The 15,694-nt window shown below is 41.5% G+C and overlaps 2 protein-coding genes across 2 annotated transcripts in view; one reads left to right on the forward strand and one right to left on the reverse strand.

The window, feature by feature from the left end:
• The window catches only part of ZPBP (zona pellucida binding protein), a gene marked incomplete in the record, with an annotated part of 83,117 nt that extends 78,652 nt beyond the window's left edge, over positions 1 to 4,465 (reverse strand). Inside the window, 1 exon segment of the mRNA XM_034759501.1 lies at positions 4,360 to 4,465. Coding sequence (XP_034615392.1) covers positions 4,360 to 4,465 — 106 coding nt within the window.
• Positions 4,466 to 12,750: 8,285 nt separating this feature from the next.
• Positions 12,751 to 15,694, forward strand: part of SPATA48 (spermatogenesis associated 48) — a 51,365-nt gene continuing 48,421 nt past the window's right edge. The window contains exon 1 of the mRNA XM_034759502.1: positions 12,751 to 13,347. Within this exon, the coding sequence (XP_034615393.1) occupies positions 12,834 to 13,347 (514 nt within the window). The 5' untranslated portion in view covers positions 12,751 to 12,833. The remainder of the gene's footprint in view (positions 13,348 to 15,694) is intronic.

Here is a 15,694-nt window from a genome sequence, read left to right on the forward strand (position 1 = left end):
TAAAATGGTTAAATTTGTAGTGTATACATTTTCTATGTATAAGAATCCTGTACACCAAACAGCAACACATAAGAATCAAAGCCTGCTCACCTTACACCAAACAGTAACTTGAATACATTACTGATCTATATTAAGGCACAATTTAACAGCATGTATATTATACCCCACAACTTTGGTTCCTCATCCCAAGCCCCCATTTCTTCAGCTCTATGTCCCAATCTTCCCACCACCCCCAGACCCTTTTCCTACCACCCCCAGGAACCTACATTCCAGTCAAGTTGCTTCCTCTCCCTTGTTCCCTGGGAACCAGCATGCGGACCACTGAGAGCACAGAATACCCAGTCTCACTGCTCTCAGTTCCTGTTCTTGGCACCATGACAGGCCCTTAATAGTCAGGAGGAGTAACTGCAGGGAAAGCCTTGCTCTGCTCGTTCATCCCTGGGCTGGAGCACACGCAGTATAATCTTCGAAGCATTGCCAAACGTGTTAACTGAGATTCTGTGGGACCCATAATTTGGCCAAATTTTGGCCAATTTTCATGGAGATGATCAAGAGTATCCCTGACACAAGGACTATACCCCATGAGAAATCTCGAGTCCCTGCTCCAAAGAATGGGGCACCAGAGCATCTCAATTTAACACTTCTAAGAATTTTTAACAGAGGCAAAACAATGTATTTTTTCCCACTATTCTTGTTCTAAGAAATGGTTGAGCCATTTTTGCTAAAATTTTCTAAAACAATTCAAGTTAAGGTAGGCATCTGGCACTGAAAATTACAGCCCAAAGGTTAAAGTTTGGCAAATTTATAAGGAACTGAAAACAGCATCTTATAGTGGAAAGTGATGGGCAATTATAACAATACGGATCACTACCTACACTGCCTTTAATATACATGTGACTTTTTTTTTTTTTTTTTTTTTTTTTTTTTACAATAACCACAAATTATAATGAAGACATTTTTAGTGTTTGTGGCCACAGATTAGATTAAACTGATTTTTAAAGACAGGATTTTTTCATATTTTCACATTCATGGTGACACTACAGGGCAGAATTAAGGAAGTTTGAATGCCTTAATACTGTAGTTCCATACCTTAATGTGTTTGGATATCTCTTAAGTATAAGTTTAACTCTCAATTTTCCAAGTTTGTAATGCTTGGTTTGGGGACAAATTACAACAGCGCTGTTGTTTTTTTTTTAAATTACTAATTATTGTTACATACTCTCAGTCTTGCCTCCATTTTACCAGTATTTTATCTTGGAATTTCCTTGGTTTATTTTAAAGTTAAAAGCTAATGAATATGAACACTAAATAAGAAACCCAATGAAAATGCTACCATGTGCTATTTCTAGTTATTTAAAAAAAATAAAAAGGACACGTACTGTCAACTTTAGATCTTATTTTAATTTTTGAGAGCAGATCCACTCATACATCAGAGCAGCATAAAGCAGCTAACCTGTTCAAACTGGGTTTACAGCAACTTAGCATCACTGGAACAGCATAGAACAGCTGAAGTGTACAGATTAATCTGGCTATTATCACGCAATTGACTTATTGGTTATGGGGCAGTACTGTATTAGTGAGACTGGCACTATGTGAGGGGGTGAAGGATGCCCCATACCTGAATCCCTGTGTCTCCACTTCGAAGGTTCCCACTATATTCCTATGTCAGATCCCTCAGCAGAGTTGCCTGGATGTGCAATGGAGCTGTGGCAGCAGTACCTTGAGGAGTTTTCAAATAGTGATGCCAAAGCTAACATGTGGTCTTGGCACTTTTAAAGAGCAGTGACAGTTGGGTCAAAGTAATCTGCCAATAAAAATTCATGGCACATGACCCCAGTCTAGCCCATACCACTGACTCCTTACAATCAAAATAACCATTGCATGCAAATTAGCTGTAGAAGGATTATGATGGTGTGAGATACTTCTGATGTAACAATGGCCCATTTAAGAGTTACCTGAACTGTTGACCTCACCCCTATATGCTCATAAACAATTAGATAAAACATTGTAATTAAGTTAAATTATTAAATCTAATTTCTTCATATATAGCCTATGAACAAGATACCAATTTTAACTATGTGGGAAGTTCAGAGTCTTGCTTGTCTGTTATCATTTAGAACTGAGAAAAAGAATCATGCTAAATTTCTTGAAGGACTCAGTTTTTAATTAGTATTAGCTCACACTAATTAACAGATTTACTTGTAAATGCTCAGAAATTCACGCTGTACTCAAATAGTAAATGATGTAAGGCAGTGGACAATATGCCGTATTGTATTTATACATATGAAGGTTGAATACATGGATTTAATTGCAAAATAGAACTCAGTCTTAATTATGGAGTCACGACTGGTGACAACATAATGTCTAGACAGAGATGTGTTAAAAACAAGCAGCTCTTACAACTATTGAGTGAGCTACAATTTAGAATCTACTGCATTTTGTATGTTTAAATACTCAAACATAAGGTTGCAACACCATTGCACTAAATTTAATTGAGTCCTTATAGTAGACCAATGCATTCTTAACTCTGAATTTCCCCCTTAGAATTAGAATTAGACTTTTAAAGTTATTTTAACCTGTGTGTGCTACATATTCAAGCAGATATAAAGCAAGTAGGGCTGTCGATCAGTTAACTCACACGATTAACTCAAAAAATTTTTAAAAACTAATCGCAATTAATCACACTCTTAAACAATAGAGTATCAATTGAAATTTATTAAATATTTTGGATGTTTTTCTACATTTTCAAATATATTGATTTCTATTACAACACAGAATACAAAGTGTACAGTACTTTGTACTTTTTATTGTAGTTTTTTACTACAAATATTTGCACTGTAAAAATGATAAACAAAAATAGTATTTTTCAATTCACCTCATATATGTAGTGCAATCTCGATTGTGAAAGTGTAACTTACAAATGTAGATTTTTTTGGTTATGTAACTGCACTCAAAAACAAAACAATGTAAAACTTTAGAGCCTACATGTCCACGCAGTCCTACTTCTTATTCAGTCAATCGCTAAAACAAACAAGTTTGTTTATATTTACAGGAAATACTGCTGCCCGCTTCTTATTTACACTGTCACCTGAAAGTGAGAACAGGCATTTGCATGGCACTTTTGTAGTTGGCATTGCAAGGTATTTACGTGCCAGATATGCTAAACATTCCTATGCCCCTCCATGCGTCGGCCACCATTCCAGAGGTCATGCTTCCATGCTGGTGATGTTCACTAAAAAAATAGTGTGTTAATTAAATTTGTGACTGAACTTCTTGGGGGAGAACTGTATGTCTCTTGTTCTGTTTTACCCACATTCTGCCATATATTTCATGTTATAGCAGTCTCAGTTGATGACCCAGCACGTTTGATTTACGAACACTATCACTGCAGATTTGTCAAAACACAAAGAAGGTACCAATGTGAGATTTCTAAAAATAGCTACAGCAGTCGACCCAAGGTTTCAGAATCTGAAGTGCCTTCCAAAATCTGAGAGGGATGAGGTGTGGAGGATGCTTTCAGAAGTCTTAAAAGGGCAACATTTTGATGCGAAAACTACAGAACCCAAACCACCAAAAAAGAAAATCAACCTTCTGCTGGGGGCATCTGACTCAGACAATGAAAATGAACATGCATCGGTCCGCTTTGCTTTGGAACATTATCGAGCAGAACCCGTCATCAGCATGGACACATGTATTCTGGAATGGTGGTTGAAGCATGAAGGAACATATGAAGCTTTAGCGCATCTCGCATGTAAATATCTTGCGACGCCGGTTACAACAGTGCCATGCAAACCCCTGTTCTCACTTTCAGGTGACCTTGTAAACAAGAAGCAGTTAGCATTATCTCCTGCAACTATAACCAAACTGGTTTGTCTGAGCAATTGGCTGAAGTAGCACTGAGTGGACTTGTAGGCTCTAAACTTTGACATTGTTTTATTTTTGAATGCAATTTTTAATTCTACTTTTGTAAGTTCAACTTTCATGATAAAGAGATTGCATTACAGGACTTATTAGGTGAACTGACATACTACTATTTGTTTTGTTTTTTACAGTGCAAATATTTGTAATCAAAAATAAATATAAAGTGAACACTGTACACTTTGTATTCGGTGTTGTAATTGAAATCAATATATTTGAAAATGTAGAACACAGCCAAAAATATTTAAATGGTATTCTATTATTGTTTAACATTGCAATTAATCGCGTAATTAATTTTTTTAATCGTGCAATTAGTTTTTTAATTGCTTGACAGCCCTAAAAGCAAGTTTTATGAGAAACAATAAGGTTTGATAGAAATATAAAATTCTGAAGGAAAGACAAAAAAATAAAGTTAGTCATTCTAATACAAGTCAGACAAGCCTTTCTGCTGTACACCTGTTGGAGTCAGAAATAAATGAGGGTACACGGTGAACATTCTTGTTAGGTTTCGGTTTCCCAGTATTCTAGGTTCTTTGTCTTCACCCATTGTTTGGAAACAACATATCCTTACATCAGTGTAGGGTTATGTATATAATTTTAAATTCAGCAGATTACTTGGAAACTTGTAAGAGAAGCTATATAAATTAAGAAATAAGAATACTTAACACAATTTAGAAGTTTAGCAAAAATACTGAAAATTTGAATACATCATTAATATAAATATTAATACAATTTTATCAAAATTATCCAAAGTAATTGTAGTTTGGGCACAAATAATTTGCTGCTAAGAACAATCAGTTAAACTAGTAAGACAATTTTTTTTTTTGCAGTGTTGAGCCCAAGACATGAGACATAAAGTGAGTGAGATAACATCTTTTACTGAACAAACTTCCACCAACAAAGAAGTTGTTCCAATAGAAAATATTACCTCGCCCACCTTGTGTCTCATATAATATTTTAGAAGACATTGTACAATGCAACATTTGACAGTACAGATTAACAACATGCACTAATTCATTCCCCTACAGTCTCAAAGTAAAAGCAATGATGAATAAATTGATTACTCTGTAGGAGGAAGACAGATGTGGAATGTACTTGTCTGGGACATAGGAGATTTGGGTTCAATTCCCAGCTCTACCATAGGTTTCCTGATAATGGGCAAATAACTTCATCTCTGTCCCTCAGATCTCCATTTGTAGAATATGGCTAATAATACTTCACCACATAAGGTTGCTGTGAAGATAAATACTCAGAAGGAACTCAGATCTTGCAACTCTGGGAGTCAGATAAGTATGTGAGATACCATCTTTCAACAAATTTGTCTGTGTGTGTCATCTCAGAAGGTAAGCACAACTCTCCATAGAGATATGTTCAGGCAATAGAAAGCAACAATCCGTCTTCTCTTGGAATGTGTCATTCAAAAATGCAGTCATAACCATCACAGAGTAGTCACATTCCTGATGAACTTCTGTGATTAAGAGTTTCATTAATTTTGCAATAGTTCTTTATACTTTGTCACTTTCACACTTTGCTTGAAAGGGTTACCAATACATTTCCCTTCTCCCAAAGAGACATCCTGAAGCATTTCAGACTTTTTTACACCACCGTTAAATGTAGGTCTCTTAGAATACTGTTGCACATATATAAGAGCTGAATTCAATCTTCTCATTAAAACATGGATCTCCAAAGAACAGAGGACCAGATTCTCAGATAATGTAAATAAGAACAATTGCCTTGACTTCAATGAAGCTATGCTAGTTTACATCAATTCATAATTTGACCCAAGGATTACCGTGATTTTTCTGAACTCCTTTTGCCTATACTATATAATGCATAATTTGGCTGGGACAAATTAAGAACATTTTATGGACTGACATGGGTTAATTTATATGCCATGACTAAACTTTTTAATGTTGATTTAAGTAGAGCAGTAGAATATAAAGTAGGAATGGATGAATTCAGGGTTTTTATTTTTTATTTTTTTTCCTTTCCTGTTGAATAGCAGGTCTGGATCTAAATAACACAATATCTTGACATCACTGGCTAACTTGCACAATAGGATGAACATAAAAAATTATAAGCAGCTAAAAACAGGATTATAACTGAAACACTCAGGCAAACTTCCCCACAGCTAGGGCCCCATCAAATTCACGGCTATGAAAAATGCATTACGAATTGCGAAATCTGGTCTTCTGTGTACTTTTACCCTATACTATACAGATTTCACAGGGGAAACCAGCATTTCTCAAACTGGAGGTCCCGACCCAAAAGGCGGCCGGGGTCGCAAGATTATTGGGGAGAGGGGGGTTCGTGGTATTGCCACCCTTACTTCTGTGCTGCCTACGGCGCTGGATGGCCGGAGAGTGGCAGCTGCTGGCCAGGTACCAGATCTGAAGGCAGCAGCAGCGCAAATGTAAGGATGGCATTATACGGTATTGCCATCCTTACTTCTGCACTGCTGCTGGAATCACCACCGCTCTCTGGCCACCCAGCCATGAAGGTAGCACTGCTGTCAGCAGCAGTGCAGAAGTAAGGGGTGGCAATACCACGACCCACCCTACATAATGTTGCGACCCACCCCCACAACCCACTTCTGGGTCAGGACTCCCTACAGTTACAACACTGTGAAATTTCACATTAAGTATCTAAAATCATGAAATTTACTATTTTTTAAATCCTATAACCGTGATATTGACAGTTGGTAGGGCCTTAACTACAGTGAATACTCCTGATATAATTACACATACACACATTTTTCTTTAAGCAAGCTCTATGGGCAAGTTAGAGATTAGTTCTAATACCACAATACTAGTAATAGGGAAAGCTGCCAGCAGAGCAGTACCTTGGAGATAATCACTTTCTCTTTTGTTTGCTTTCCATGTTTGTATGAGAACATTATCCAAAAAGTTTTCACTTTTAACTTTTCAATGCTGACTAATTTATTAACTTAATATTCAGCCTTATTGGTAAACCGACAACTGTTCACAGAACTCTACTGAAAGAGCTGCTTAACAATACTTAAAAATTACAATATATATTTTTTCCAAGGATTCCTCTTTGTCCCTGTCAGAACCCAGAGAACAAACGAACGAACGAACGCGCGCACACACACACACACACGCTCATCTTAGATTTATATCTCCAAGCACCACATTTGCCAGTCTGGACAAACTAGAAATTGGAAACAAACTAGAGTCCTTCATATGATAGTGCAGAGCAAAATAATACAACAATCCCAGAGTGAAAGAAATGTCTCACATATCTGTGAAAAGCCACTAAAACTCATTTAGATGTTTCATTGCATATGTGCAGCTAGAAAGATAGAAACTGACAAGGTGAAAACAGATGTATAGTATTGATAGGGGGATGTTTTTGTACTTGACAGATACAATCCTGGGGAGAATATTTTACATTAATATATTACCCCCAAAGATGGAGCTCTTGAACCACTAATATAAAAAATTTTTTGAAAAAAGTAAAAGTTATGCAGTGGTGTATTCCAGGGTGTATAACACAAAGATTGTAGAATTATTATCTGATTCTCCCTCAGAACAGGAGATAATTTAGACCAGGGGTGAGCAAACATTTTGGCCCAAGGGCCACATCTGTGAATAAAAATTGTATGGCGGCCCGTGAGTGCTCACAAAATTGGGGTTGGGGTATGAGAGGGGGTGAGGGCTCTGGTTGGGGGTGCAGGCCAGAAATGAGGCGTTCAGGATGCAGGAGGGGCTCCAGGCTGGGGAGCAGGAGGGGGATGAGAGCTCCAGCTCGGGTTGTGGGCTCTGGAGTGGGGCTGGGGATGAGGAGTTTGGGGTGTACGAGGGTGCTCTGGGCTGGGACCAAGGGGTTTGGAGGGCGGGAGGGGGATCAGGCAGGGGTGCGGGAAGGGGTGAAGGCTCCAGCTGGGGGTGCAGGGTCTGGGGCGGGACTGGGGATGAGGGGTCTGCGGTGCAGGAGGGTGCTCAAGCTGGGATCGAGGTGTTCAGAGGGCGGGAGGGGGATCAGGGTTGGGGCAGAGGGTTGGGGCATGGGGAGGGGCTCAGAGGTGCAGGCTCCGGGCAGCACCTACCTCAAAGAGCTCCCGGAAGCAGCGGCATGTCCCTTCTCCAGCTCCTACATGGAGGTGCGGCCAGGTGGCTCTGCACGCTGCCCCATCCGCAGGCAACGCCCCTGCAGCTCCCATTGGCTGCAGTTCCCAGCCAAGGGGAGATGCAGGGGTGGCACTTGGGGCGGGGACAGTGTGCAAAGTGGAACCCCCTGGCTGCCCCTACGCAGGAGCCAGAGAGGGGCCATGCCGCTGCTTCTGGGAGCCGCAAAGAAGGCCAGAGCACCCGAGCGGGGCAAGCCCCAGACCCCACTCCCCAGCAGAAGCTTGAGGGCCAGTTTAAAATGGCTTGCAGGCTGTAGTTCGCCCACCCCTTATTTAGACACCCAAGAGCCAGGCTGACACTGAACCAGATTTTGAAAACATGCCTTAGCTTTTGTTCCTTCAGTTGTTTGCAGTTGCAGCTTAGTCATTTTGATGTCTAAGCCCTAACTTCATACACTGTATAATTTTTTACTACATTTGAACCACATTTGTCTAAGTTATTCTTCTCCAGCTTTTTTCAGATTTCCTATTTTATTTGAATTCCTTTTCCCTCCTCCTGATCTCCATGAGCCCAAATGCCCTTACCAAAATTGTCTAGAGCACAGAGTCCTCTTCCCACTCACACTTTCAATTGGATTAATTAAAATTGGATAGGTTGAATAATTCAAGTTAGTATAATGAAACCCACCGAGCACTGCAGAAAGAACAACAAAGTTCGCTGTGGAAAACTCATGGAAACAATTTTAAATTTGCCTTTTTTTAAAAACAAGCTTTGAGCATCTCCAACCCAATCCAGCTTCTGAACTTTACAGGAAATGCAGAAGCTTTTAAGTTTTATCCATCCTAAGAAAGTGAACTGAGAGTTCTCAAACAGCTCCTAAGACAGCTTTCAAAGCAGTTTGCCTTGTAATATCTGTGGAATGCCACTACTACACTAGAAACAGTATAGGGCCTGATTTTCCAATGCCTTATACTGTACCATCTCTGACTTCCTCATTCATGGGACCAGTCTGATCTAACATAACCCCCATCAGTAAGTTTTTGCAGCCTACATGGGACCATGGCAGCAGGTGGTGATCACTGAGGTGCTGGGGGCTCACTGGCCATGCAAAGGGGAATCCACACCACCTGAATTAACTGGTGAAAAACTGGGGAAATTCTCAGCAGAGCAAATCCAACAGCATTGTGACTGCTTTGTGCCTCCAAAGCAATATCAAGGATCTATCACAGTAAGTACAATATGGATAAAATACTAGCAGTCTGCTTTGGAAGCATTTTAAATCCACTCGGTACTCACTTTAAACAGGTGTTAATACTACACAACATGAAAGGCAGTGGGGAATCAGGCTCAGTTTCCCTGGTATTTTTCTGTAGGGGGCAAATTCCAACTCCTGACCAGAAGTGACAGATGGATTCCCCAAATATCTTATAGACCAGGCCTATCTGTGTGGAGGCCCTGCATCTCCAAACTGACTCCTCTATTCTTCTCCTGCCTCCAGACAGTAGAGCTACGATGTTGTCACACAACCATGACTTCTCCTAACAGTTGCTGTCCCTAGAAGCTTATACCTTGACATGGAGGGAACAATAATAAAAAACAGGCTATATAATGTAATTCTGTCAACCCTATAAAATGTTATTAATTTTGCAGTCTTAGAACAAAAACTAAAATCAAATAGTAAAATTAAACAACTTTCAAACAATTCATCAGAACATTAAATTTGGTCTGAAAATGGTAGTGTCAAAAATAGAATTTAAAGATGAGTTTTGAATAATTACACAATTTATTAACTAATAAAATATTATTACTAGAATGCTAAATTGGCATAGCTTCAGTTTATTTAGAAATGAAAGTTCCTTAAGGTGATGGAAAATGTTAGCATAAGACTATGGTAATAACTACAAAGTTTTAATTATGTTTTGAAATGATTCTGCAGAGATTTCTGCAGCAAAAATATAGCAGCTAGCTTACTTACTCAAATATTCAAGTATTTTTCTTGTGATTTTAATTACAAATGGTATTTCTCAGCTGTCTGCTGTAGAAATTATTATGCTGAAATGCTATCATTTTTACCAGTATAAGTATGAAAGCGCAGTGGAAGAGACTGAAATCCAGTTTCCATTCTGCTCTAATAATAAATGATGATAATAAAAAGAATTCTTATACTTAAAATGTTTGTTTATAGATTTTTTTTTTAAATCTCTCTTTTGATTGTTACTCAACTACTAAAGCAGTTTGTATATTAGTTTGGAGTCCCTTGTAAGAAAGCTAGTGTCACAAATGACATCACATTTCAGTGAGATGAACACCCCTGGCAGAGAGCTCAAATATGCCAACTGAAATTAAAAAAAAAAAAAAAAAAAAATGAGGCATCCTTGTGGCACCTTAGAGACTAACATATTTATTTGGACATAAGCTTTTGTTGGCTAGAACCCACTTCCCAAATAAATTTGTTAGTCTCTAAGGTGCCACAAGGACTCCTCATTGTTTTTGCTGATACAGACTAACACGGCTACCTCTGAAACTGTAATTAAGACATTTTTAAGAAACATTTCACACTTTGTGATGACATGTGTGTCAAATCATTGCACTTTTTAGACATCTTGGACTGATTAAGATTTTCCTTTACAAATATAGAAGGAACTGATAGTAAACTGAAGGCAAAAAGGTCTTAAAGGTTCTTTGTCTTTAAAGCAATCTAAACTCAGGTCGCATCAGTGGCTCCCACTGTAATAAATGGGGCTAATTATTTGCAATATTTTTATTATTATGTAATACTGAAAGTTACTGAATTGATTGGGTTATTTTATTTTATTAATTATGAATATCCAGGTATTATTGTGTTATTTATTTATTTGCACGTGTGTCATTGCAGCATTTAAGACCCAGGGACCAACACCTAGTCATTAACGATAAATCATTAATATCACGCCTCTCCCCGCTACCCCGCGGCGGCCCCAATGCTGGGGGTGGGGGAGGTACCTGCGGGGGGTCTCTGAAGCAGGAGGAAGAGGAAGGTGACGCCGAGCGCCGGAAAGCGGAAGGCCGAGGACGGAGCAGCCCCCACCCGCCGCCTCCTACCCCGGCCCCGCCGGCGCGTAGCCCCGGGGGGCGAGTCCGCCATCCCTAAAGCCCCAGCGCCTCGCACCGCTCGGTCCTGTGCCTCGCGCGCGCGGCGGCCTAAAAGTTCGTTAGTCAGCATCGAACCCCGGTAGCGTCACGCTGGCGCTCGAGGGGGAGGGGCAGAGGGCAAGCGGAGAGAAACGGGCGAGGTCTGGCGGCGGCGCGTGCCGACCACGTGCCGACCACGTGCCGAGCCCGCTTCTGCTCGTCATTTCCGCTCTGTCCCCTGCCGGCGCGTGGGCGGCGCGAGGCGCGAAGGCGAGGGATATTACTTTGCGGGCCTAAAGCCGACGAGGCGTCCTCTCGTTCCGACTGGGGAGGCCGCCGAACTCTGTGACCTTCCATGAGAAAGTGGGCTGGCCGCGTTGTTCACGGACCGCGCTGATTGCACCCGCTCCCCAGCCGGGCCTGCGTTCCCAGCCCCGCCCCTGGGTCCGGGGGCCCAGCCCTTCTTTGGCAGCTGGTGCCAGCACAGAGGGGAGCGTTCCGCGATCACTGAGCAGCCCAAGGCCACGTGTCTCTGCAGCCAGGCTTTGAAATCCCCCCCGGGAAGGATCTGTGTGGAGGTCAGCAAGCACCTCTGTGGGAAGCAAGCTGACCCTGGCAGGGGAACAGATCCACGAGCAGGGCCTGTTTGTCCAATCACATCTACGAGTTGCTCCTAACAATCGTAAACTAAAACTTTAAGTCAGCATTTTCAACGTTAGATGCCTAAAGTTGGGCCCCTAAATCTGTGTTTAAGGCACCCAATTAAAAATGGCTTGATTTTTGGAAGTTTCAGAGTAGCAGCCATGTTAGTCTGTATCCACAAAAAGAATAGGAGTACTTGTGGCACCTTAGAGACTAACAAATTTATTACAGCATAAGCTTTCGTGGACTACAGCCCACTTTTTGGAGGTGCTGAACACTTGCATTTAGATCAGTGTGAGTTGAGGGTACTCAACACCTCTGAAAGTTAGGCTGCTTTTTTTAGATCCCTAAATATAACTTTCCAAGTTAACATTAGGAAATCAGCTTTGAAAACTTTGGTTTTAGCCTTTAATGGATCATTGCCATCACACCTAAAATAAGTTACAGTAAAAACAACTGGTGAAACTCTAGAGAAAAGCAATATTTTGTAGAGTAGATAATGTTAATGCCAGTGGTCGGTAGAATTTATTTACTCCTATTAATATTTTTCTTTTGTATGTTTCATAACTCTCGTATCAGTTAAATCTCTTTCTGTTCTGTTCATCTTTCTAATCTAAATGTCAATTTTGTAGTTTACTTTAAAAAGTATTGATTCAAAAATACTAAATAATTCTTGGGAAAATTAAAAACATTTTATTTGTGTATCCGTGGAATAAATAGTTGTACTCTCATTGAAAGATATCAACTGTGTTTCCTCGAGGGATCAGATTATTATGATATACACAATTACAAGTTTCATTGTGTCCTAGTGTTCCACCGTTGCCAAGCAACCAAGAGACTCTTTGCTCATTTGACAGCTTCATTCTTTCTCTGGCTGGATCACTCACTGCTTTTCAGGGAAGAATTCACCATTTGAACTCCTGTCTTGGCTTTTATGGTTACTGTTCAGTAATTTTTTGGATGATGATCTCTAGCTTTACTGTTATTTGTTGGACAGGATTTCAGAAAGTCTAAGAAATAGAAGAGAGCAGAGTCTTTTTAATTTACTGTCATCTAAAACAATAAAAGAAAATGACCCTGGTTTCCCAGGGAACTGAAAGGCAGGTAAATGCCTTTAAAAGCTCCAGTCGGTCAGCTGAGCCACTTCACAAGATGGATCGCCATGAGTATCGAAGTCTGTTAAAGAAAATGTACATGCCTTTTGTGAGAGGTCCTGATGACAGACACGATTTTGCCAGCTTCCAAGAGAAAGACAGTAATTCTTTTCTTAAATTCAATCCTTACAGCCCTCCCGTGGGGCCAGATTACCCTTTATTCCCACACCGGGACAATGTGCCTTTAGCTGATCCCTGCTCAGGATTCATGAGCCCAGGAGCAGATGCTGATTTGCAGCCCTACTGTGGCAGAACCATTGAGTCACTGGTGGATTACAGTGATGTGAAACCTCACCAGCGAGTCCCCCTCCCAGAAAAGACTGCACAGACTACACACACAAGGCATGTGGTCCTGTTGGAGGAGGTGAGCCAGGACAGACGGTGGAACTCCAGGGCAGTGTCAGATGCTTCTATCAGGGCAAGACTTGGAGGTAAAGCACATTATTATTATGTATTAATTGTTAATTGCCAAAAAAAGGATGGTACTGTACAAGACACAAATAAGTAGAGTCTTCTCCCCAAGGAGCTTACAAACTATGAATTTAACAGAATATGTTTGCACTGGATGCTTCCACTGAAACTAGCAACTGGAAAGAAGTAGAACAGTTGGATGATTAATTGATTTAGCTGCAAGCATCAGCCAGGTGCCAAAATAGCAAATTGTAACATACATTGACCGAGCAGAGGTCTTTGGAAATAATTGATGTTTAAAAGAATTCATATTCTGTAAAGAAAGAGTAAAGTAGAATAATTAAAATGAGTCTCTACTGTAATGTGAGCTGATAGAGCAGATTATTTTGGAGAGTAAGCATATCGCCCTGTACACTTCTGTGGCATTTTAATGTTATCTGGCAGATAGTGTTAAGTGATTCATATTTAGGATCTGTTCCACGTCTATCCCCTTGGTAATCATAGAGAGGATCCAACCCTATAGATCTGTCATCATGCCTTAGCAAGAATACACCCTATCCATTTATTTTCAAATCAATGTGTTTTATAGAACAAATTTTCAAACAGCATTCAGCTAGTAAAAAGATGACTCCTGTCAAAGTCAACAGCAACTCTTTCCAGGGCCAACTCTAGGCACCAGCAAACCAAGCACGTGCTTGGGGCGGCACATTTTCAGGGACGGCATTCCAGCCATCTTTTTTTTTTTTTTTTTTGCTTCAGGCGGCAAAAGCCTAGAGCCGGCCCTAGCAGCAGCAGCGCGTTATGCGTGGGGGCGCCCTGGAGCTGCTGCGGTTCACACCATGGGGGAGCAGCACCCACACCTTGTGGCTTGGCCGGGCAGGCTCCGAGTGGGGGACACTCGGGCTGGGGGTCGCCCTGTGGGGCGCACGGAGCCGCCTGCAGGTGTCACAGGGCGGCCACCCCCCAGCACCACTGCCGGGCTGGGCGAAGTGGCCCAAGCCGCTCAGGGGCTGCAGCAGGGCGGCCAGAAGCAGCAGAAGCAGTGGGGCCATAGAGGATAGGGCGCTGCCTTGCGGGGCCCGAGTCCCGCTCTCTGGGGCTCCGCTCCCTCTGGGGCTACCCTGCCCCAGCTACTCAGCCCATTGCCAGGGCGGTCCCCTGCCTCTGCCCTCCCAGGTCCCACCGGTCCTGGAGGTGGGAGCCCTGGCTGGAGGGACCCTTGGCTGAGGCACAGCCCAGGAACCCCACTGCTTACCCCAACCCTGCCAGCGCCGGACCGGCTGGTGGTGAGGGGGGAAGGGCGGAGTCAGTATTGGTGCGGGGGAGAGCCCAGCGCTGGGGCGGCAAGGGTGTGGGGGGGGCGGTACTGGGAGGGGGGGAATGAGAGCCCAGGGCTGGGGTGGGGGGCAGCGAAAATTTTTTTTGTCTGGGGCAGCAAAATACCTAGAGCTGGCCCTGACTCTTTCACTGACCTTCATAGGAGCAAGGTCAGACTCTTGGTTAATCTTTTAAATGACAGGATGCTGAAAACTTTGGAAATGCAAAAATCTTTATAAGGTGCTTCTGAAGGCAAAATACATTCCCAGCAGTGAGTATTATAGTGAAACCTGTGTTAAGATTAAGCAATTGCCACCAATCATTTCTCTAATAGAAATGCTATTTAAAGCTAGAACAAAATTTTAAAGGATCGTTGGGAATACCGTAAAGAGGTTTCTGAGATAGGGGAATACCTGTTGGAACCATAAAGAAGCTGCTTGCCCCTTAATCACCATAAAGTCTCTGAGTGCCACAAATTGTTACAGTGTTCTTAATCTCTGGATTGTGTCTCTTAGAACTTTTCACTTTAAACCTGAAACTTTAGGCAAAAGAAATATATATTTTTTTAAGATTGAAAGGAATTTGAAAGAGAAACATAACCTTTATAAGGCTCCCAACCCTTTGTTGTTGTTCTGATTTACCACTCAGACTCAATTTTTTAAAGTTTTTACTCTTTTAATATTTCTTTTTTATATATTGTTGTAATCTAGAACTTTACAGGGGTCAAGGATTGTTAAATGCTAGGCTGCTGCTAGCTATGGATAAGTGAAAGAAGGTTGGGGAGACAGCACGCCATGGAGTTGTTATGATTATAGTCTCTCCAGCAGGCAGACAGCAGACTTTGGCAGCTGGAGATGATTTGGAAGGGGTAGAGAATAAATCTAGAACTCTCTGTGGCCAAGTCAATCGTTCAGTTCTCAGTCAGAGAAGTGACCTGAAAAAGAGGATAGATCTGTGATGCAGGCACAGATCATCGGGCTTTTCTTCAGACACACAGTAGGGCTCAAGTTTTTTCTTGGTTGAAGTCCAGCAAATTCCCATTAATATCAA

Source organism: Trachemys scripta, chromosome 2 (assembly GCF_013100865.1).
Source record: "Trachemys scripta elegans isolate TJP31775 chromosome 2, CAS_Tse_1.0, whole genome shotgun sequence".
In the NCBI taxonomy this organism is placed as follows: domain Eukaryota; kingdom Metazoa; phylum Chordata; order Testudines; family Emydidae; genus Trachemys; species Trachemys scripta.